Genomic DNA, 24,617 nt, shown 5'->3' with positions numbered 1-24,617 from the left:
CAATGCCTACTTAGCTAACTTAGATAACACCATCATTGTTATCATTAAACAAAGTACTCTCAAAGATGACTTATGCAAATTAAGATTCATCACAACACCGTCAAGACGATATTCAAAGTTAGGTGTTGTGAAGAATTTTGTGGACCAACAAAATGATGGTGCTGGAATTTCTGGATGCTAGGCGGAAGTGAAAATTACGATGTTTAATAAAGACTGCAGACACACCGAGCATCGTTTTGTACTATTGTTACTGGATATCAGCAGGATTTCTTTCAAAAATCAGAATCTTTTTGAAACACAAGATGTACAATTTTGACATAGGGCTAGGGCTGGGCACAAAAACGATTTAATGGATTAATTGAATTTGTAGATAAAAACGATTTTTATTTTGCAAATTCGAGTTTAAAAAAAAAAAAAAAAAATCGAAAATCGAATCGAAACTCAAATTTTTTTTTAAAAAAACTTCCTCTCACTGAAGTGAGGAAAAGCCTCCTTTCAGCATTTTTGGAATGAAAATCAATTTAACAAAAATGAAAATGAAATACGATTGAATATGTCAAATATTAACATTCTAAAAATTTACGTGACAGGTAAAAATAGATTATGACAGGGTTTTTATGACCTAGTGGCAGAGGTGTAAAGGATACTGGTATATCCTACTCAAGTAGAAGTACTTAACAGTACTTGTACTCAAGTACAAGTCAGTCATACATATAATACTCAAGTACACGTAAAAAGTGGCTCAATTAAATAGTACTTGTTACTTTCACCCCCCATGTTTATTTTTGGTAATAAATCTTGCCACGATTCCCTTACATACAGTAAACATCTCGTGTATAAACGTAAAAAGGAAGAAACCAAATCTTGCACAATTGGAACCTAATTTATTTTCCATAAAGGCATCTATATAAAATAAAACTTTTGTCAAAATGTCCAATTATATTTCAAATAAAATAACACCAATGCAATTTAAAATATAAGAAATGATCAAGCTCTAAGTATAGATAAAAGTATGAACGCCATCATTGAATGCTGTTTTTATAATTATATATATATATATATATATATAATTAATTACTTTACTTTTTTTTAAAAGTACTTAAGTACAAGTAAAAGAAAAATACTCAAAAAAGTACAAGTACCAACAAAAGTTACTCAATTACAGTAACGTGAGTACTTGTAACCGTTACTTTCACCTCTGCATAGTGGCATCTAAATGCTGCTTCGATCAGCATTTTTAAAGTCCAATTTCTCATCTCATTTCTTGGTAAGTACAACATCCAAGGAACTGGATGACACGTAACTAATTGTGTGTCATTCACGCACGCACGCACACACGCACGCACACACACACTTCTCCCACACAATCGTTCAAATATAGCGGATCAGTGCATGTTGCACTCAGGTTTTAGTGATTTTATTTGCCATAAATGATGTAGAGCATAAGCTGAGTCATCATAAACCAGTGTACAGATAAGCTAAAGTAGCACACTGTTGTTGGTTTCTTTTTTTGAGACTTTCAAAAACCACATAGAAAGTGATTCATAGCATTACTGAGTGTTGGACGACCGCAACTGACATTCTAGCTCATATTATGTGTGCAGCGGTGAAAGGTTTTAGTGTTTTGTTTTTTTTTTTTCAGAAAAAATTAAGAAAACAAATTATTTTAAAGAGACCAAATGCAAACATCCCACCTTTTTCATTTTGTGATGTTTTGCGTTATTGATTTGACAGGAATGCTCATAATGTGCATACTGTACATAGTGTTGTCTCTGTGATGCATGAATACAGAATGTGAGAGGACTAGTTTGTGTTTGAGTGCATGCTTTGTGTACACTGTATACCATAGATGAGTGATAGGGAATCCCCGTAAGCCTGTTTAGGCCTTGCATTCCTCTCATCGGTCCAGTCTGATGTGTGTAGGCTTTCCACTAATCTGGCAAGAATGTCGGTTTCAGACACACATGTGTTCCATTAAGCCCAGATCTGCGTAAATAATATAACATTCAACAGCTAACATTACAGGTAACTATACCCCCACAGCTGTGCCTTTGGCTTTACAGCGCCCCAGAGGCACAACCTATAAAAAGAAAAGCCTAATGTTGATATCTAATTAGAAACCTTATTACAGTACCTGCTGTGCTCAATGCAAGCCATGCATTTCTAGAGTGTAGGATCAGTGTGCATTTTAACAGCACATTTTAGTCTAGCTATATTAGTTTTAGTCTAATTTTAGTCATCAGGACTATTTCAGTTAAATCTGTGTATCATTCGTTCATTTGTTTTTCATTATGTAACAAAAACATGAAAAACACTCATTATTTGATATTTGTTTCCAAAACCAAAATGAAAAAACGGAAAACGCCTTGTTTTTCAAATTCAAGCTCTTTTGCTTCGGTACAGAAAATGAAAAACGAACGCCTTCATTAATTTTCTCCATTACCGATTTGCCAAAGTACGTGACCCGGAAGTGTACTCTCATCCGACGCTAACGGCTATGCTAACGGTAGTTCGGCATGAGATCGCTGCGTCCAACTGTGCATCCGAAACGTGTCCTTTTTGCTTTAGCTGGTGTTGGGTACAGAACCTCCTCACAGACATTTCGGAGGATTTAGAGACTCCTAAGTGTTGCAGAGCTAAAGATATCTCTTAATGTGTAACGCTTCACTTCCGGGTCACGTACTTTGGCAAATCGGTAATGGAGAAAACAGATAAAGGTGTTCGTTTTCCGTTTTCTGTACCGAAGCAAAAGAGCTTGAATTTGAAAAACAAGGCGTTTTTCGTTTTTTTCATTTTGGTTTTGGAAACAAATATCAAATAACGAGTGTTTTTTTTTCATTTTTCATGTTTTTGTTACATAATGAAAAACGAATGACACACGGATTCAGTTAAAGTCTAGTTTTACTAACATGAAATAACAAAATGCAAACTATAAAAGCAGTAGTTCCAAAACAAAACACATTAAACAAGTGAACTATCAATAATATAGTATTACTTTTTAAAAACTGTCATACAATTTTTTTCAGAAGAAAAGCTGCACAAACATTGTGACTACTTTACCTGAATTTTTTAGAGCAACTCTGAAATATCTAATATTATCAAATACTGTAGTTACTGTTCAAGCAGTTTAACTGAAAATCTCAGTTATGGTCAAAGAAAAAGACATTTAACGCCATTTGGGAATTTTACCCAATATATGGAAAAAAATACATTCACATGTTAGCATGTTTTAACAAAGGGTGTTGGTGGCATAAAGTGTAATATTTTGATTTGCCTGCATGTGCAGCTTCAGGTTTGTTGTGTTTTTGCCTGCAGTGGTCATCATCTCACGCCACTTAAGCACATGCTGCCTAACCTTTATTTACCTGACAGTTGCACACAACTAGTCTGCAGCTTCCAAAAAAAACTTGGTTCCGATTGGATTTAGTCCCATGTGAACTCTATAGCTTCCTTTTTTTCTTGAAGTAAAGTATCAAAACATGTGCCTTTTTAAAATGAATATCTTATATTTTGTCATTTTCAGTCAGCATCTCATTTTTGTCACGTGAAAAACATTAGTCATACAAAATGAAAGCTTAGCATTTGCATTGAAGAACCAACAACTGAGTGCGAGTAAGTGCACACCCTCTGATTTTTAGCCAAATTTCTGGCCTGTAATCTAATATATACATATATCATCTGAAGAACTCATTTTGAGTTACACAGAAGTAGATAATTAAATTAGAATGCTTTATTTTATTAAAATTGTGATCTATTTGCTTATTCACAAGGAAGGTTCTGGTAATTTTAGCAAAACCTCATGTCTAGCTTTGAATGTAATGTCCGATATTTGAATTTGGATCAAATAATTAGAAAATAAATGTCATACACATTTATTGTGTTGAACATACATACAAGTTGTCTTTATTATGTGTATTGCAGTTTGTTAGATTGAGATGTACTTCGATTGCATAGCCATAATCAGAAAACCTTTTGCTTTTTGCCTTCATTGTCTGCTCAATCGTCCTTTACTAATTGCCGTTGCCAGTGTTTTTTTTCACGGCCTGCCAGGGGGAAGTCCCCCGTGTTCTTAAACAAGCCTGGATGTTGCAGCAACTATATTCCCTAGTCTACAGAATACCAGGCTCTTTTTTGTGGTCTCCATCTCCCGTTGGCATTTCACTAAAGTTAGAATGTGTTGTTGTAAATGTTGGGAAGCATGATTAAAACCTTGTGGAACCTGGTTTGGTAGACACCGCTGAAACTCACAGCCAGGGTTGGGGTCAATTACATTTTTCAGTTCCAATTACGTGTTCAATTATAGTAAGCTTTATTAGCTTTGATGATTTATTAGCATGAAATCAAATGTTTTTTGCTTTTTTTTTCATTTTTTTCAGTTAAGATTACGTTTTCAATTACCCATGTTCAATTACAATTCAATTACGATTACAGTCACCAGCTTTTTTTCTTCCAATTACAATTAAATTACAATTATTTCTTATCCTCAGAAAGTCAATTACAATTATGTTCTCAATTACTAAAGTTCAATTACAGTTAATCACAATTACTGAGCAAGTTAACCTTCCTCTTGTGTTAGCTTTCTGTTAGCATCTCTTATGATGAACGGGTCTTAAATCAGCTGTAAATACACTAAAAACAGTTATCTATTATCTAAATTATTTCCTATCACGTGGTTACCTTGTTAGGCTTCCTAATCAATGAAAATATAGGTTTTAATACTTTTGGTGTGGACATTTGAGCCTTTTTTGTGTGCGTTAATGGTAAAATGTGGGAGAGCTTAATACGGAACATATTTTAATAATTAACTACATACAGTATGTGTAGAACTGTACATAGAACTGTAACATGGTTCCGCAGTTTACTGTAAAATTATAATTGACAATTTTTAATAGAATTCTCATGGTAATTGCAATTACAAAGTAAATTATCTAAACTCAATTACGTCTACAAGGTGAAGAGTGAAAAGCAAAAGAATAGTGTCAGAGAACAAGTGTCGAGAACAATGTTTTTCAGGGTTTTTTTTTTCTCTCTTTGCACTTGCAAACTTGCGAGCCAACAAGGAAATGTGAGGAGTTTGGCTGTTGCTGTTCTGGTTGCCAGCACTTCTAATGAGTCTGTCAGGACCAGTTAGCACAGCCAGGGCTGCTGGTGTCCCCTCCAGGCTGCAGACAGCTGTTATTAGCCCTGTAATGGCATGCCAGAGGGCCAGATTAGCCTGGCACACTCGAGAAATATCAAACATTCACTTACAGGGGCTTCTTTGCTCACTAAAAGCAAGGTTTTTATTCCTTTCACGACACTGTTTAGCTAGCTAACAAGCCTCTGAAGGAAGAAAAAAAAGTTGAACTGAAATATGAAGCTGTTGTGTCGAGCAGTGTTTCTCAAATGGGGGTTTGTGTACCCCCTAAACTACACAAATAAATCTATTCAGGAGCCACTAAATCAGTGTTTTTCAACCTTGGGGTTGGGAACCCATGTGGGGTCACCTGAAATTTCTGAAGAATAAAATAAAATAGATTTTTTTAAAATTATTATTTTTATTTTTTTTCAAAATAACACAACACTCAATTGTAAACAACTGAATCTTTGTTAATCTAGTTCAACGAAAATGCAGTGATATTTATTTATTGATATAGAAAAAAAATTAAAATTCTTGATCTCGAAATTAAGGACACAATCCAAAAAAGGTTGGGAACCACTGCACTAAATACTGTTTCTTTCTACTTATTTACAAAATGATATTCTTTAAAGTGTGTGTTATCACTCATTCATTCCATCTTTATTCGGGGTGTCTCGATCCGATATCGGATATCGGTCCGATATTAGCCTAAAACGAATATTGGATATCGAATTAAAATCTCCTGATTTTCAGATTTTTTATTTATTTTTATTTTTTATTCGATTGTAGAATCCTGTAGATATTATGTTGAAGGTTAAAATGTATGTAACCAATTGGTTAATAATAAATGGGTCAGTTTTTCCTCATACCTACTGTTGCTGACTATTGTTCTCTGTTTGAGTGACATCACTTGATCAAGTATTTTTTAACATTCCACACTACAGAGTGGAGAGAGAGAGAGAGAGAGAGATAGAGAGAGTATGTATGATTCATGCTGATATCGGATCAATAACGGTATCGGCCGATACGCAAGGCTGCAATATCGGTATCATATCGAAAATGAAAAGGTTGTCTCGAGACATCCCTAATCTTTATGCTCTATAGTTGTTCTTTATAGTAGTCTGAGCAAAATGTTGTAATTGGACAAAGGGGTTACTGGAATTCAGAAATAAAAGAAAGGGGGTACTTGAGCCAAAACAGTTAGAGAACCACTGCTGTAGTGGATATCATCAAGGGTCATGTACTCATATCTATAAAAAAAACACTTTAAAGTTGCACTTAAATGCTGTGGTACTTTTAATAATGCTGCATCATCAATATGCAAACCTATAGACAACGGGTCCAAAGCTGTTTTCACATCTGTTTGTAGCTTTGATAACAAGCACAGGAAATCAAAACCTTACTGCAAGTGCTCTCAGTGTGCCCGGGGAAATAACCTGCCCTTTGTACACACTATCAAAATATACAGTGCACTCATCTTTCTGGAAGGTTACTTTAAGAATTTAAATCACCTTATTTAGGTTATCTACCTTATTGTGTAATGCATGCGGCAATGCTGCCCCAGGCATTGCTTACGCTGTGGATTTTACTGCATGGTACCAAACTGCATATAGGACCATAAATATAATTTGTGACGTCTGTTGGATAGTGCAGGTCTCACTGCATTACACTACAAAGCCCTGATTATATGGGTATTTTGTGGGATTGTTTTTGGCCATGGTTATTTGTTGTGTGTGTGTGTGTGTGTGTGTGTGTGTTTGTTATCTTCATAATTATTCTGCTTTGTTTTTGCTGCTCTTCAACATTCTTTGCATAAAACACCCACCACAACTCAAACTAAATTAATATTTTATTTGCATTGTGTTCTCATGAAGTGGCTGACGTTTTTGTGCACTAGCATTCACACTAAACAGTTTGGTACCATATTTCTAGTCATTTTAGCTTGATGATAGCAATGTATCATTTGAAAAAAAGATGTAGATTTAAAGGTAGAACAGTGATTCTGGTTTTGGGGCCCTCTTTTAACCCTTTAATGACTGGCTGCAGCCCATATAAAAGGAACTTATTAATGTCTTCAATTTACCTGATTTAAAAATAGTGCTTTTATAGGGGAAAAAAACACATATTCAAGACAGCATTATAGAGTAACAAAGGACATTTTAAAAAAAAATTTACATTTCGACATGCAGTTATGGGGCAATAAAAATCTGTCAAAAACGTATTTTTTCGGATTTCAAGAGGCTGTCACCCAAGAACCAATGCATATATCAGACTAAGCATTAGTGATTTAAACAGTCTATGTACATAGCTCAAAGCTGATCAAATTACAGAGAGCTGAGACATATACAAAGTTGTTTACTGAAGGCCCAAGCATGTTCGAGCTCCTAACCCGAACAAACTTTTTTACAATTTTGAGGGGCTGGCATGTCCACCAGATAGGATGTATAGTAAATATTTTTGTATAGTCTGAGAGAGTGGGTGGAGCTGTATTAATGTACCAAAATTCAGTTTCTTATGTGCTGCAGTTCCTGAGATATTGGAAGCTTAAAATGGAAGAAAAATAAGAACGCACAAAAATCGACACATACCACTTTCACTAAATTGGCCATATCTCAAAAAATATTCATACGATCAAACTAAGAATGTGCAGCGTCTGTTCACAGCCACCACCATTATTCCTAAACCACACACTGGTCACCAAACTGGCTTGACAACACAACAATAAACACAATATACACAACCACAATTTCACATCGCATCACTTAAAACTATTCCTCACCCATTCCATATCCTATCTTGTATCCCTCTTCCCTGTTAACTTCCCCACCCCCCTCCAACCCCTCACCTTGGTGTAACACTGCCCTCTCTTTTTTACATCCTCCCTTTAATAAAGTATTTCTTACCCTTCCCTAGGGAGGGCTGGTGACGGTCACAATTATGCAATGAAATAAATAAATTTATTTAATTGCAATAATAAAATATGCATTGCTGTCAAAAGATTGCACTTCTTGTAGTGTTAACCTTCGAAAGCATGTGCAGACAAGGTAAAAAAAAAAAAAAAAAAAAAAAAAAAAAAAAAAAAGAATGTGCAGTGTGCCAATTGAATAATTAAGCAACTATTGGTAACAATTTCAGACTTTTTTTTAGACCGAAGTGCGTGGGCCATTTGTTGTCTTTCCTACACGGTGCTACGGTTTTCTCACTTTTTGAAGCTTTTAGCTTTCCAAGAATTTCCTCAGGTTTTATTACAACATCCCAGTGAACATGTCATGTGCAGGTGACTTGAAAGGCTCGGTACCCACTACACTCTGTTTGCCAGCTGTGTAAAGGTATAGAAAGATGGAGCCAGTGGAGTAAAACAGTGTGCGGGACCTCTGGCTCTTAAAACACAACAGCCCAGTGCTATTAGTGCCGCTGCATGAGTCAATTTTATCCAGTCATTATGTACTGCTACATCACATGGCAACCACTGCGCAGACTTGCCTCAAATGTATCAAATTAACAATTGTAAATAAAGTTAAAAAACTATTGAAGATATTCATATTAACTAAACTGTGTGATGTTTTCATTTTGGACAAGGCAATGAAAAGTTGAGTAACTTTGAAGTTGTTTTTTTTTTTTTTAACTCAACAGTAAGCAGCAGCAATCTGGTTCTTTTCACTGTGATTTTTTTACTGCAGTGTTTGATGTGTTTCTCAGTGGAAAAAAAAAAAAAAAAGGCATTTACTCAAATTCCTCTTTTTGTTTCCCACCATAGAGCAGATACGGCGTTGCAGATCGAGGTGTGAGACTCTACAGTTCCCTGCCAATGCGCCCAAACCCTGACGGCAAAAGACTGCCATCTACTGGGGTAAGACTCCCCAATGCCACCCCCCCCCCCCCCCCCGACACCCTGACACCCACAACCTCCCACCGCTTCCCCTTCCAACGCCATCCATACATGTTCACCGATTTGAGAAAGACCTCGCTGCCATGACCTCATCAAGATAGAACCAAAAAGAACGTATTTCCATTACTTATCCACCCTTTTCCTTATTACAGGATTTTACTTTCAAATCTCTATTCATGTCATATACTCAAGCAATCACAGGCTGTCACTTCCTCATCATTTTGTATTTTCATAGCGCTTCAAGATGATTATTGTTGTAATTTGCGCTATATAAATAAAGTTGAATTGAATTGAATTGATGACTTCTGTACCATCAATCTACAAAGACACCTGTTGTTTTTAGCATTTAGCATTGGATTAGGAATTTAAGTGAAGTTATGTTAAGTTGTGTTACATCCGGCGTCAAAATCTCATTTCTATGCTTTTTTTTTTTTTTTACATAAGTGTTCGTGGGCAAGAAGATTAGGTGCAATTAACATTAAGTGATTTTGTTCTTGCAGTACTTTGACTTTGACAAAGTGATGGAATAGTCATTCTACTTTGTTTGTAAAAATCCAACTTAAAAAAGGAAAAAAAGAAAATCTTTGCGCAAATCATAATTAGAATCTAGCTTGCCTTGCTTTTATGCATTTATGTAACAAAAGAGAGAAAAATGAAAGAACAATAGAGCGGGAGGGGAGAAAAAAAAAGATAATTTAATTTCGTGTCCCCGTTTTTTTTTGTTTTTTTTTCATGTTACCCTGTATTCAAGAGCTTTTTGATTATCTCCTCACTGCCGCAGGGCTCAGTGAGAGGGAGTGAGGGAGAAAAAGCAAAAAGTGCATAATATTATAGCTAGTGCACCTTTTTAAATTGAAACAGAAATTGTATTGATGTCTCAAGCCATGTGTCCTAAATCATTTATCATGGAAGGGAGTGCTGCTAACAGAGCATTTCCTTAAAAAAAAAAAAAAAAAAAAAACATTCACTCCTGAGGCCAGGAATTTTAACTAAAGTGAATAAATAAATCTACTTAAAATAAATCACAGAAAGATAATGCACTAGTGCGTAAATAAGTATCCACTATTTGCCCTTAAATTTGGTGCTCTGTGCAAATTAAACAGCTTTGAAGTGTCTGTGCTCAGTAGTTGTTAAAGTGAAGATGATCAGCCTTGTTAGGTTTAACAGTGATTGAAGGAAGGCTGATAGAGTTCTTCAGTGTTCAAGTTGTTCCCTTACTTCAGTAAAAGTAAAAAAGTACATGCTACTAAATATACTTAACTAGACAAATCTCTCTTCAATAATAAGACATTTTATAAGATATTTTATTTTTTTTTAAGAACTTGTAGTTAAATCTGTTATCTTTTAACACCTGGAGCATTTCACACTCAATAAATAAAATGTATAAATAAAGTGTGCCGTGCTAGCACGTTGACTAGCACTAGCTTCTCCTCCATGCTAGCACGTTGACTAGCACTAGCTTCTTCTCCATGCTAGCACGTTGACTAGCACTAGCTTCTTCTCCATGCTACCACGTTGACTAGCACTAGCTTCTTCTCCATGCTAGCACGTTGACTAGCACTAGCTTCTTCTCCATGCTAGCACGTTGACTAGCACTAGCTTCTCCTCCATGCTAGCACGTTGACTAGCACGAGCTTCTTCTCCCTGCTCTCACATTGACTAGCACTAGCTTCTCCTCCATGCTAGCACGTTGACTAGCACTAGCTTCTCCTCCATGCTAGCATGTTGACTAGCACTAGCTTCTCCTCCATGCTAGCTTGTTGACTAGCACTAGCTTCTCCTTCATACTAGCATGTTGACTAGCACTAGCACGTTGGCTAGCGCTAGCTTCTCCTTCATGCTAGCACGTTGACTAGCACTAGCTTCTCCTTCATGCTAGCACGTTGACTAGCACTAGCTTTTCCTCCATGCTTGCACGTTGACTAGCACTAGCTTGCTTCTCCTCCATGCTAGCACGTTGACTAGCACTAGCTTGCTTCTCCTCCATGCTAGCATGTTGACTAGCACTAGCTTCTCCTCCATGCTAGCTTGTTGACTAGCACTAGCTTCTCCTTCATACTAGCATGTTGACTAGCACTAGCACGTTGGCTAGCGCTAGCTTCTCCTTCATGCTAGCACGTTGACTAGCACTAGCTTCTCCTTCATGCTAGCACGTTGACTAGCACTAGCTTTTCCTCCATGCTTGCACGTTGACTAGCACTAGCTTGCTTCTCCTCCATGCTAGCACGTTGACTAGCACTAGCTTGCTTCTCCTCCATGCTAGCATGTTGACTAGCACTAGCTTCTCCTCCATGCTAGCATGTTGACTAGCACTAGCTTCTCCTCCATGCTAGCACGTTGTTGATTTGTATCTTTTTACATTCTGACGTCATCTTTGAAGGCCTTAAAAGTAACTGGCTAATTTTTTTTAAATGTAAGGAGTATACAGTACAGATATTCGTTTAAAAAAGTAAGAAATAAAAGTCAAAAGTTGTGAAAAAAATAAATAAATACTCAAGTAAAGTACAGATACCAGATAAAACAACATATTATTTGTACTTTGTTACTCGTCACCTTTGGTTATTACTGTGTTATTACCTGTGTGTAGCGTCAGTATGCTAGGCTGTAGCTCTCCAGGGTACCTGGTTGGAGAGGAGAAAACATAAACCACTTAACATGCAGGAGGAAACCAGACATTTTTCCATTGCACTTATCAGGTGCTGTGGTGAGAGCTTGTGTCAAGGTGCACTATAACCCCCCCTCCCCCTCCCTGTTTCCGTCTCACCCCCAGATCTTCCTCCCCTTTTCCTTCCCTTGAACCCCCCACCCCCCCTTTTTTATTCCCCCACTGATCTTTATCTCGCTCTCCCCCACTCACTCACACTCTCTCTCTCTCTCTCCCTTAACCAACCTCCTCCCACTCTCAGTTCAGTTAAAAGTGGGCTTCCGCAGCCCCCCCTCTCCTCCCCACCACCACTTCTTGTCTCCCCCCGTCAAACTAACCTCCAACTTTTGTTCTTCACTTCCATGTTTCCTGTCAAGGTGCACGACCCCCTCCCCCCACGTTTAACCCCCCCCCACCCAAAAAAAAAAAAAAAACCAACTGATTTTGACATTTAATAAGCTTTCAAATCCTATATGTCATTTTTAAACACTTGGAGTAAAGATCATGATACCCCCACCCCCAACCTCAGCTAGTGTCATGGTTGGGTCAGCACGTGCATGAACTGTGATCTCTATATGTCATGAATGCTCCGATAAGCTTTTTGAATTCGCTCAACAACTTTTGAGGTCTTATGAGTGACAGGAAGTTGCAGCAGGTGCGCAATTGTTTTAAAAACGTAAAGCCTGTGGGCCAAAGGATAAAAAAAATAAAACAACACCTCTGGATATACTCAAAAAACGACTAATGATCAAGTAAACATAAATAATAAAATACACAAATAAACAAATCCATTTATAGTATTATATATATATATATATATATATATATATATATATATATATATATATATATAACCAATTTGTCATATTGAAGATAATACATTAAACAAAAACAAAAAAAGGAAAATATACGTTAATTGCGCTCTGGAAGGCAACCTTTGTACACTTCTCGTAAAATGTATTTGTCACCCTGATTTTATACATAAATTACCTGCATCAGACTTTAATTAATATTATCCAATCAATTAATCGATTAATATTATTATTATTGTGTTTCCTATTAGTTGTTTTTTGTTTTTATGTTGTTTCATCAATTTAAATTCCATGTATTGTTTTTAAACTGTACTTGGCGAATACAACTCATTCTAGTTTCTGATAAGGTAGATAACCATTGGCCTAAACAAACTTTAAATCATTTTCTACATATTTTCAAGTTTTTTTTTTGTTTGTTTGTTTTTAATTTGAGTGCATTTTGTCATTATTTGTTGGTTTGAAAATCCTCAATCTGGACTATTTTTTTTTTTAAAACCTTGCATTGTTTACATGCTCACTAGTTTGTTGTAAGCTTCTCCTGCCACTGTGTTTGTTGGCACATTGTTGTGAATCTGGGCACTGCACCACTACATACCGACAAGTGGAATGGTGTGAAACCATTGGCAGGGATGTGTTTTTTTTTTTTTTGCACAAGTAGTATGCTTGTCAGTGTTTACGCGTGTGTTAATCTGTGGACAAAATGTGGACTGTAATAAAATTCATCTCAGAGCCACTTGGTGTAACATAATACAATATTTCCTGGATTCCGTTTTATTTTAACAGTTTGATGAGTTCAATGAAATAGTGTCATTATGTGAGTCTTTTTGATTTAAATGATTTTTTTCAAAATACTGCTCAACAATGGTTTGTAATGATGTTACAGATTAGTAATATTGTTTTGATCAGTGTTTCTCAAGTTGGGGTACTGCAGGAAAATGAAATGAAAGCATTAAAAATGTGGTGTTTTATAATGTTTATTTTTAAGTTAAAAATGATAATCATAATAATGATCTGGATTAGAACATGAACTGAAAATACAATGGTTAGTCTTGGTCCCACACTAGGCGGAAAGTTGACCAGAAATGATAAAAACTAGAGATGTATCTATTCAGGAAGCACTAAATACTGTTTCTTTGCATTTATTTACAAAATGATATTCTGTAAAATGTGTGTTATCAAATTAATTCCATCATTTTGCTCTATAGTTGTTTTTTCTCAGCATTCTGAGCAAAATGTTATAGTCAGAGAAAGGGGGGACTTCAGTAATAAGAGAAAGGGGCTAAAAAAACCACTGGTTTAGGTAAACTCAAGTGGGTTAGATATAAATGCTGTAGTGTAAAAAAAACAAAAAAAATGGGTTTTTATTGAGTTTTAAAAGTGAAAAAAATAAATAAATAAATGAGCGAAGCGCTTCTCCATCCAGTGTTTCTTTGTTGGGAGTTTTAATGTTTAAATTTTTTCACATTTGTTGTTACCGTTGTTGTTTTTGCTCTCGTGCCTTGACAGTAGAACATAGGGTGAAAGTTCAGTATCTGCTGTAACATGGAGCTGACAGCATTGTTTCAGGCCTGCTTCTGACATCTAACACACACGCACACACACACACACGCGCACACACGCCTATGTGTCTTTTTCCAAGCTGATTTAGAGCCTTGCATAGTCAATTATGTAGGGAGCAAGAGATGGAGTGGGGGCTTCGGCTTTTATATTTTTGGTGTGATATTAATATTGCATGAGCGCTATTCTGTAGCGAATATCTAAGAGACTGCCTATTAAGGCAGCAAAAGGGGAAGAATGTGACAGACACACACACACACATACATACAGTGTATATGAACGCACAAACAAGGAGAGGGAGAACAGGGTTGGTTTAGTCAGGATCAGTCACAGGTTGTTATAATTAGTGCTTTCCTGATTTATTTTGGTTGAATAATAGGCGTGAGTCATTTTCCTGTTTAATATGTCATGTTTGTTTATCTTGACATGGCTCACATTACACTCTACTCTGGATGTGTTTGATGTTCATGAGAATCAAGTGTTGATTTATTCTGTAATTGTGCTAACAATAGAATATCTTAACTAACCAACTGGAAAAATAAACACCAAGCAGAGATACGCAACAAACAAATTATGTAAAAAAAAAAAAAAAAAAAAAAAGAATCTCAAGATAACTGTAATATTATATATTCTGTAGGGAACAGTGATCTGATAGCAGGTCATTTATTTTCTACTGCTGAGTGGGCATCAATGATGCATGCAGTGTATGTCAATAATGAAGATGCTGAGTGTAGATACTTAATGCTCTTTTAGTGCGAGACTTCGTTGGCTGAGCAATTTGTGATAGATGTCGTGTTTTAGTGCTGCAAACATTTTTGCAAAAGTATCCAAACAAATTAATGGACAATCGTGATATTTCCGGAACAATATTCTTGCAATGAAATTATGAAAAATTGCTAGAAATGATAGAAATATACCTTAAAGGCTTCATAAAATGAAATGTTTAGAAAGTGTGTTCAAAAAAAATTCTCGGTCCGTAATTGACCGATCTTTATGACATTTAGATTGGTTCCTCAATTACTTCATTACGTTGCATACAGATCAGATCCAGATTGCACATTTCATTGTGATTTAGAGAATAAAATAAAATGGTGTTTCTGTATACATTTGGACCTACTGTATCGTTATTAATGGGGTTTGAAATTTCTTAAAGGGCCCATGTTACGCTAAACAGACTTTTCTGTGCTTTAAACATGATCAAAGTGCTATTAGGGCTTCAAACACATGCCCATGTGTTTTTTTCATTGATTCCCTCAATCGTTAGTTAGATTTAGTTGCTCCTTTCTTACTGCAGGGTGAGCCCAAACACCTCGCTCCAATTTGATGACGCGTTCCCACTTTGAGGACGAATTTAATGCGGCACAGAGCTGGAGAAGCCACGCCTCCAGGAAGCTCGGCCCCCACGCTCTGTCTCGTGTTTACAAAGCAGCATGAGCCTGGCTACGGAGTGGGTGGGAGGAGGGCGGGTTGACCTCTGGCCCTACCTCACCGTGCGGGGAGGAGGAAGTCTGTATCCTGTTTATAGACACGCCCACTCATAAATATGCATAAGTAGGCCACAAATCAGCCTGTTTGTGTAGAGTTGCTCAGAAAGTGACTTTTCAGAGGCTAAAACTCTGGAAAACAGGCGAGTTTGGGAAAATAAACCTCAAATACTATGTTTTTTTTGAACAAATGGGTGAAAAATAGAATGACATGGGACCTTTAAAAGAGTGAATGATCATGGTACCATGATCAGGATCGCTGACCCAGATAAATATTTAGATCTCAGCGTAGGTTTGAGCTCTTTGCTCTTGTGCAACATATCTTTCTCTTCACTGACAACTTTTGGAAATTTTTCCTAATTTTGGGCCCTTGCATGGGCCCTGAACAGAAATTGTTCAGGGCCACTGGAACCATGCAATTGCTGTGAGGCTAGGATCCCAACCATTGCTGCACAGAGAGGCTCAGTGACGCCTCAGAATAAATCTAAATGGAAGTTACATTTACAGTGTGCTCAAAAAACATTCATATTCATCAAAAACAGGCCATGACAGCTACAATTTTGCATTTAGGTTGAAGCGGGATTAAGTGCAACTTATAATGACTTGCTGAGGCGACACTTAAGTTAGGGCCTAAACTTGGCTTCTTTTTTTGCTGCCTGTGGTTAGTATTTGCTCGATGTGAGCCTCTGTCCAGTCAATCGACTTTTAATGCTAAATCAGTGAAAGGATGTAACGTGTGTTTGTGAGGACATACACACACTGCAGAATCCAGTACAGAGGACATTCCAGTGTGGCATTTACTTAAAATATTTCCCCTGGCGAGGCACTATCAAAGACTCAGAGGGGCAGGGGTTGATAATAGTTAGTTATGGTCCTAAATCCTGGAGTGTCTCGCTGGGCTCCAACGTCCAACAAGTATTTGGTGACCCGATGTCACCAACTGGAGTTTAAAAAAAGTCTTTAAAAGCCTAATTCTCCGCAGTAATATCATTATCCAGTCATCAAAGAAGCTGGATTAAGGCCAGCTTTCCCTCGATAAAATGTTACAAATGTGTGAAAAAACATCACAGCCGAAGCCAATGTGGGGAGGAATATGAAGAGAGTGGTGGTGCTGGTGGTGGTGATGAAGGAAGTCGAGGCGCGTATAGTAGAGGCAGATTGGAGCAGAGACGGAAAAGTAAGAGAAACGCAAACATCTCAACATTCGCCAATACGTCTATTTGGCAGATGTACCAATGTGGTCCGTTTTCTCTGTTATTCAAATGGTGGGATGAAATAAAATAAAAAAAAAAAGAAACCGAGCTTTGGAGAAGTGGGGGGTGGGGGGGGGTCTATGCTGAGAAAAAGACCTGCCATTGTTGTATTAGTGCTCTGTAAATATTACATGAGCTCCACCTTCACTCGGTTGTTTGGTATTACTTCCACTGGATGGTTATATTATTTTAGAAACCTTGCCTTGTTTATGGAGAGGCATGACCTACTTCTAGACTTCGAAAGACCTCTCTCTCTCTCTCTTTTTCTCTCTGTTTCTCTCTCTCTCTCTCTCTCTTTCATATGCACTCTCAGTGAAATCTCAACTGGTTGTCCCTGCTGAACAATTACAAGGCAGAGAGACCCAAATGGAGATGTTTGTAGAAAACAACATGTGTATAATTAAGGTTTAATGAGCTCTTGTCAGGGTGGAATGTGCAATTAGATTGGTAATAGAAAATTCAAGCTCAATGCTTGTGGCAGAAAGTGGCTGTGGAATCAGCATGGTAGTGAAAGAAAGAACTGTCAAATACGTGGAGGCCTATTGATAGAAACGGACAGGGCTTGGATGCTGTTTTTAGATTTAAATACATGTTAACGTCCACAAAAGAACAGAAGGGAATATTGTTTGGCCTGACTATGTTGTGTAGCTTCTAATTGCTGCACTGGGTTGTTTATAGGGGAAATAATGAGCCGATTAAAGCTGGTGTTAAACTCAAGGCGCGGGGGCCAATGTCGGCCCTTTCGAGCAGTGGTTCTCAAACTTATTTGACTCAATTACCCCTGTTCTTTTATTTCTGAATCCAAGTACCCACTTTGTCCAACTACAAAATTTTGCTCAGAATACTATAAAAAACAACAACTATAGAGTATATTAATGGAATGAATGAGTGATAACACATATTGTAAAGAATCTGACTTTGTAAATAAGTGGAATTAAACTGTATTTAGTGCCTTCTGATTAGATTTATTTTTACATATGGTCATCTCCCACCTGGTGTGGGGCCAAGATTGGTCCTTATATTTGCAGTTCATGTTCTAATCAAGATCATTTTCATCATCATTATTTTGATGTTCATTTTTAACCAAAAATACACAATGTAAAATCCTCATATTTTCAATGCTTTTACTTGTTAATTTTCTACTCTCTCTTTCTCTCAAGTACCCCCTGTAGTGCCATCATGTACCCCTAGGGATACACGTACCCCCATTTGAGAAACACTGCTTCAGAGCGTCCAAATCGGCCATGCAGGAAAAAGCAAAAATGATAGAGAAACCATGAATTATTGCGTGTAAATTACCAACTGATTCTGGAATTAGATATCTCAGCCCCTCCAAATACACACATTTAATGAAACTCTACAATATTCTTAGGGCTCACAGGCAGTAATTTTTTTTTATCTTAAATTGATGGAAGAACTATACAAGTCTTGCGATTTTCCTCAAACTATTCTATTTATAAAATGTCCCCAAATTTAATAAAAATTGGTCAAAAAACCAAATAAATTTAAGTGAATATCCTGCACTGACTGATGTCTGTCACTTTTTGCATGGATATTGTCGTTTTCTTACATTCTTTACAAATTATGGGACAATTATGTTGAAATTTTCCCCGACTATATAATCTTTTGACCTGTATTTGGCCCCTGAATTTAAGTGAGTTTGACAAACCTTCAAACTCAACTCAACTTTATTCATCTAGCCCTTTAAGATAGCCACAGCTGGCACAGAGTTCTGTACACAATAGGTAAAAACAACAGAAAAACAATAAAATAAATTAAGTAATGTATTAAGTTATGTAATTATTAACTCATTCACGGCCAGCCATTTTCAGAGCAGCCAACCCCAAATTGCCAGATGATTTTAGATGATTTTCACTGATATTTCAAGAACCACATAACATTTTGTCCTATGACAATCAAATAACTGAAACCTATTTCTAGCTTTTTTCATTTGTCCGTAATCACCAGTTGAATAGAGGCACGTTTCACACAAATCGCCAGTTTGTGACAAAAAGATGAGGAAAAACAGCTTTTTCAGAAAAAACCTATTAGTGACTTTGAAGCAATTTTTTTTGCATTAGTGACTTCCTCCTCATCCCGAACATGCAGAGTCTCACCGCTTGCCCCATTTTTTTTATCATTTTCTCTCACCATAGCGACACTCTCAGTAGTCGACTTAGTTCTACACATGCTCTGGTTGAGTGTGCGCTGCTGTGAGCTGCTAGAGCTTCAGCATCAACTCTCGTAGCGCCATTTTCTGTCTTGTAAACTCCTTTCCTCTCCCTCTGAGCTCTGCCCATCATGGGTGATCTCTCATCCAAAGGTGCGCTGCTGCCACCTACATGGCAACAGTTGGTCACTACATCATGATGCAAGTTAGATATTCACAGGAAACTTTCGTCACACTGTCTCCTAGCAACCCCAGCCGAAAAACACAATTCACATCACATACAACACAGTCACACTTACTGACGTATAGCGCTCCTAGGTGATGGAGGAGCAAGTGCAAACAAAACAAGCCCAAACTTAAAGGGCCCATGTTACGCTAAATTAACTTTTCTGTGTTTTAAACATGGTAAAAATGCTATTTGGGCTTCATACACATCCCCAAAGTGTTTTTTTTTCATTGATTCCCTCAATCGTTAGTTAGAGAGGGTGATTTGCTCCTTTCGTACTGCAGGGTGAGCCCAAACACCTCGCTCCAATTTGATGACGTGTTCCTACTTTGATGACGAATTTGACGCGGCACTGAGCTGAAGAAGCCGCGCCGCCAGGAAGCTCTCTGCCATGATTGGCATTTAAACAGACACGCCCACGAAGTGAGCATTTCAGCGTCCTTCGCGCAATGCTATGTATGTATTTTCTACAGTCTAAGTTTGTACCTGTGAACACCCCGCCCCCACGCTCTGTCTCATGTTTACAAAGCAGCATGAGCTCGGCTACGGAGTGGGTGGGAGGAGGGCGGGCCATCCTCTTGGGCTACGTCACCGTGCGGGGAGGAGGAAGTCAGTGTCCCGTCTATAGACATGCCCACTCATGAATATGCATAAGTAGCCCGCAAATCAGCCTGTTTGTATAGAGTTGCTCAGAAAGTGACTTTTCAGAGGCTAAAACTCTGGAAAACAGGCGAGTTTGGAAAAATAAACCTCAAATACTGTGTTTGACGTGAAATGACTTAATACTGTCATTGTTTATGCACAGCTCACCCATATTTCAATTCTTTATTTTTTACTATCCTCTAAACTTATATTCTACTGAGACTTAATGAATGTTGAGAAAATGGTATGTTATTATTTTCTTTTCTTTTTTTCAAATATTGTTTTTCTGTTTTAAAATTAGCCTTCCTTGACTTGGTGAAACTGCAGTTTGTGGAAAAGTTCCACACACACAAATATTGTGTCTGGCTCTCTCTGAAATACCCAACTAGTGGCTTGAAGAGTGAATCCTTTGTTTGCCTCCAATGGAGCTGCCCTTGAAAGGCTCCCATTGTGTGGTTAGCACTGATATAATCCAAGTGGATTTAATATGTTTAATGGAGCAAGTGGACTAGAGTTCTTAGGCCTCTGTGTGATGAGGAGTAGCGAGTAGTAGTAAGTGATCAGAACTGTCTCTTAAAGAAATGAACCAATAAGTAAATGTTGCGTTGTTGAATAATGTATGAAGCTCTCCTTGATGTGGAGAAAAAGCTCATTGCAGTTATTTTGTACTTCAGTTTGTGTCTAGATATCCAGCTCCAGGCTTTACCTAGTGATGGAAGTCAAGGTTACATTTGAATGTTAGCATTGTCTTAGCCTTGTGTTCATTCGTGTTAACAGGAGCACAATGGAGCAATTGTATATCAATCTGAAACCCTACACCTACGCAGGGCTTTCAGGGATCAGGGGTCAGAGAGCTGTGTGTGTATGTGTGTATTTAGCCCAATAAAAAAAGCCTAAAACTGAGGAGTAATCCACCAACCATCAAAACCATTCTGCTTTACCAGCTTTTGCTTGTATTCCATGAGGACTCATCCTTGGAAAAAGCCGTTTTTCCAAATTTCAATGATGAATCCCCAGTCTTCCAATGAGATTGTTACGATGTAATCCTTCTCTTTAATCCACTGATGGACAAGACCATTAAGCTGAGCCATAACCCTGTGATGAATGTTATATCTTACCACTGATAGAGGCAATTAGGTCCATCATACAGTGGGGAGGAAGTGCTTTTCCTTGGTGACTCATTCACGTACATTGTTTACCTTGGTCACGAGCTAAATCTTATTTATTTTATTTCTGCTTCCAACTCACATCTACTCGTCTTTCACAAATTGAGCAGATGTGCCTTTTTTTGTTTGATCTTCCCCTTTCCTGTTGATCACAAGCAAATTCTGGCCTCTCCTCATTTTCTTCTATTTGTCATGAAAACGTAGAAAGAAAGAAAAAATGTCCGTACTTTAGTTCAGTGTGGTTTCTGCTCAATGTGTTGATGTTTAAAGGTAAAGTGGACCATGTTTTTCTTCCTTTTGGGTTCATTTGAGTAAGTGTGACTATATGTCTCACCAAATATCATTTTATATTCACAGATATGTGCAATTATCTGGATCAGTGAGCCTGTATATGGAACCATGATCATTCACACTTTTCCATCCCCATTAATAACGATACAGTAGACCTGTCCAAATGTAGGGGCACTCCCATTTAAAAAAAAAAGAAAAGAAAAATTGTGATGAAATGCGCAATCCAGATCCGATCCAGATGAAACTTGGTGAGCTAATTAAGGAACCCATCCAAGATAAGTGCAATTCAGTGATTGACCTCAGTGTGAGGGGGCGCTAACGCACCAATATGTTAATTTACAACTTCTAATAATCAGTAGAAGAAGAACCTCCTCCTGCCCAAAGCTGCTCACGCCGACCCGACCAGATACATTTATTATCAACATCTTCAGACAACCTACGTGTGTGGAAGCTATTTATGTTCTTCTAAAGAACAAAGTGAGCTACAAATACTGAAAGGCTCTGTGTGCTACTGACTACATGTACTTTTTATTGTGGCTCTTTGATGAAGTGAGCAGCTGTGTTTGGTGCTTTGGATTTTCCAAATATTTTTCTTCATTGTATTTTAAAATATATATATATATATATATATATATATAAATGAAAATCAGTCTTTAGGTGTTACTCTTTCACTATTATTTTTGTATTTAATACAAAGATGAAGAACAAACTACCACAGAGCTGAAGTCAGCATCACATGTAAACATTTTTAAATCAAAGTTAATTCAATTCAATTCAACTTTATTCATATAGCGCTAATTACAACAAAGTCATCTCAAAGCGCTTAACAAAAAAAACAAAAATGACAGAGAGGAATTTTTAATGTTTTTACTGCTGATTTTAAATGGTTTTACTGCTTATATTTAAATGTTTTCACTGCTGATTTAATGTTCTTATTTGTTTTAAAACTGTTGAAAGTTTTCTGATGCAAATTTTAATCATGTAAAGCACATTCAATTGCCTTGTGTATGATTTGTGCTGTACAAATCAATTTGCCTTGGCTGTCTTGCCTTAATATTATACAAATATTGAATAATTATTGAATAATTGTAGTAATAGTAATAATATAATAATAATAAAAATAATAATATTTGTAAAGGTAATAATATTACAATCTAATTATTTACAATTATAAGTCAGTGGTAAAAAGTAGGTGTAAGTTCTATCTTTGGTTACAGTTTTGTAAAAATCTATTAAGTAGTTTTGACGTAATCCAGCTCACAGGCCAACAAACAAATACATAAACACTGGTGAAAATATGACCTCCTTGGTGATGGTAATAATGCAGCTTTTTCGATTTGTATGCTTTTCAGTTTAGTGTGGTTTCTCCTCACTAGTTATGCTGGTGTTTTTAGATTAGATAATAAACATGGATTGTAGTCATAATTTTATTATCTTTGTCCTGATGGTATGAATGTGTGTAATACTAGACAGGACACATTACACAGGCATATAGGCCAATGTGCACTGATTAAACTGGGAAGTATAATCTTTAGGTTGCACATAGAGAATGTAAAAGCCATCAATGTAATAAGGAAATGTAATTTAGAGTGCACCGTCTAGTTATTCAGACTTTTTTGGGGATTATTTCTGTGTATGACGATGTGTGTCTGTGTGTGTTTTGTCTGTCTGTGCGGCTGCCAGCGAGTCACTGAATGCTCTAATGACCACAGTTCTGACACAGCTATTTTGACTGCAGCCTCTTTCTATCGCCACAACGACTGACATGTGATTAGTTACGCTGCGCTGAAAAACTGGGAAGGCGCGCGCGCGAAAACCACGCATGAAAGAGACTGTGGTTGGAGAGTTGAGTCCACTATACACCTACATCTCTCCTTTCCTCCTAATTCCTAAAATATCAAACCCCCTCTGGCTGCATTTACATGTTCTGTGATTTGGTGTTCAGTAAATCAACAGACTCAGCAAATATTCAGTACGTGGAGTTGGGCTTTTTAGCAGCGACTTCATCAGAACTCTGTTCAAGATTAATGTAAGTTTGCCAGTGATATAGCACATAATGCAAAGCAAGCTTCTTTGAGATAACTGTATCAACCTGTCATGGAAATTGTCCTTGTAGGTCAATTAGGCATTAAGCAGATTTGACCAAACTAGTTTAAATACATGCTTTACAGCCTTAGATTAAAGTGCTAATTCCTTTTCATGCCATCGCTGTCACTTTAATGGTTTGCTGGACTCAATATATTCCTGTCTTAATTCATGTCAACTGAATGAAGCATAGACTGAAAAATCTTCTTTATATTAAAGCAAATGTAGCTTTTGTTCATAGTAAAAGTAACGTTGTACTGAAGTAAAACATTTGATTATATTGACCTACATTAAATTAAGTTCAGTTTTGGGACCAAAGAAAATGCATTGATGTGGTATAACGTAAAAATATCATTTGTACTGAGTCATACATTTAACTTTAGTAAAAGTAATAACATTTCCTGTAACAAATTACAGCATTTTAATAACTTTAGTTCAAAGTCAAAATTATACTTGGATTTCATGATAAAAGTAGGTTTTTCCAGCGTACAAATGAAACTTTTACTAAAAGTAAAAACATATGATTTATGGTTTTCTCTATAATAAACCATGTTCTTACGTTGTGTGAATGTAATTTGTTTTCGTGGACCGAAGGATTATACTTTTCAGCTTCAGTCAAATCATAAATATACTTTGACAAAAACTAATAAAATTAGCTGTAACAAATTACAATATTTTTTTTAGATAAAAGTGTAAGTGTATTTTTCATGATCAACGTTTTCTATTTCATGATGGAAACAAAAGCATTTCTTTGTGCATGTTTGTCTAAAACGACGCCTGTGATATTCAGGTTAACTGTTTTTCCGTAACCTTATTGACTCTGGTGCACTTCCTGCGTCAACGAGTCTTTCATTTGGCCTGACACAAACTCAGTGTTATTTATAGCATCTCTCCCACTTTATTTTCTCTCTTTCGACTTCTCATGTATCTGCATTACCGCCATGCAAACTGGAGTCCAGTTGTACAGCCTTTATTTGTCCTTTTTTTTTTATTTATTTTTTACAAGCCTCCATATTTTTGATTACACATTTCTGCCCTCATCTTGTCACTCTTTCCTATGTTCTGTCCCAATGCTCCCACATTTCCCACCCGCCCCACCCCCACCCCACCCTTCAGCCACTCTGTGTTTTCCTTTGCCTGATTGTTTTGCTGTAGATTTGACCGCTATGATAAATGACCTCCAAACCTCAGGAAAGCAAACACAGAGAGAGATATGGTGAGCTTGCCCCCCAACCACCCCACTATTATTATTATTAATATTTCCTCCATAGTCCTTGTT

General features: G+C 37.0%; 1 protein-coding gene across 4 annotated transcripts in view; it reads left to right on the top strand.

The window, feature by feature from the left end:
* The window catches only part of tox2 (TOX high mobility group box family member 2), a 128,871-nt gene that overhangs the window by 35,340 nt on the left and 68,914 nt on the right, over positions 1 to 24,617 (top strand). For 3 of the 4 annotated variants that reach the window (XM_028447843.1, XM_028447840.1, XM_028447842.1), the window contains exon 2: positions 8,877 to 8,969. The exons of the other annotated variant lie outside the window; for it this stretch is intronic. In XM_028447843.1, coding sequence (XP_028303644.1) covers positions 8,877 to 8,969 — 93 coding nt within the window. The remainder of the gene's footprint in view (positions 1 to 8,876; positions 8,970 to 24,617) is intronic. 4 annotated transcript variants of the gene reach the window in all.

The sequence above is a fragment of the Gouania willdenowi genome, chromosome 5, assembly GCF_900634775.1.
Source record: "Gouania willdenowi chromosome 5, fGouWil2.1, whole genome shotgun sequence".
NCBI classification, from domain to species: domain Eukaryota; kingdom Metazoa; phylum Chordata; class Actinopteri; order Blenniiformes; family Gobiesocidae; genus Gouania; species Gouania willdenowi.
Note: the sequence above shows the minus strand (reverse complement) of the source record. Positions and strands in the feature narration are given on the sequence as shown.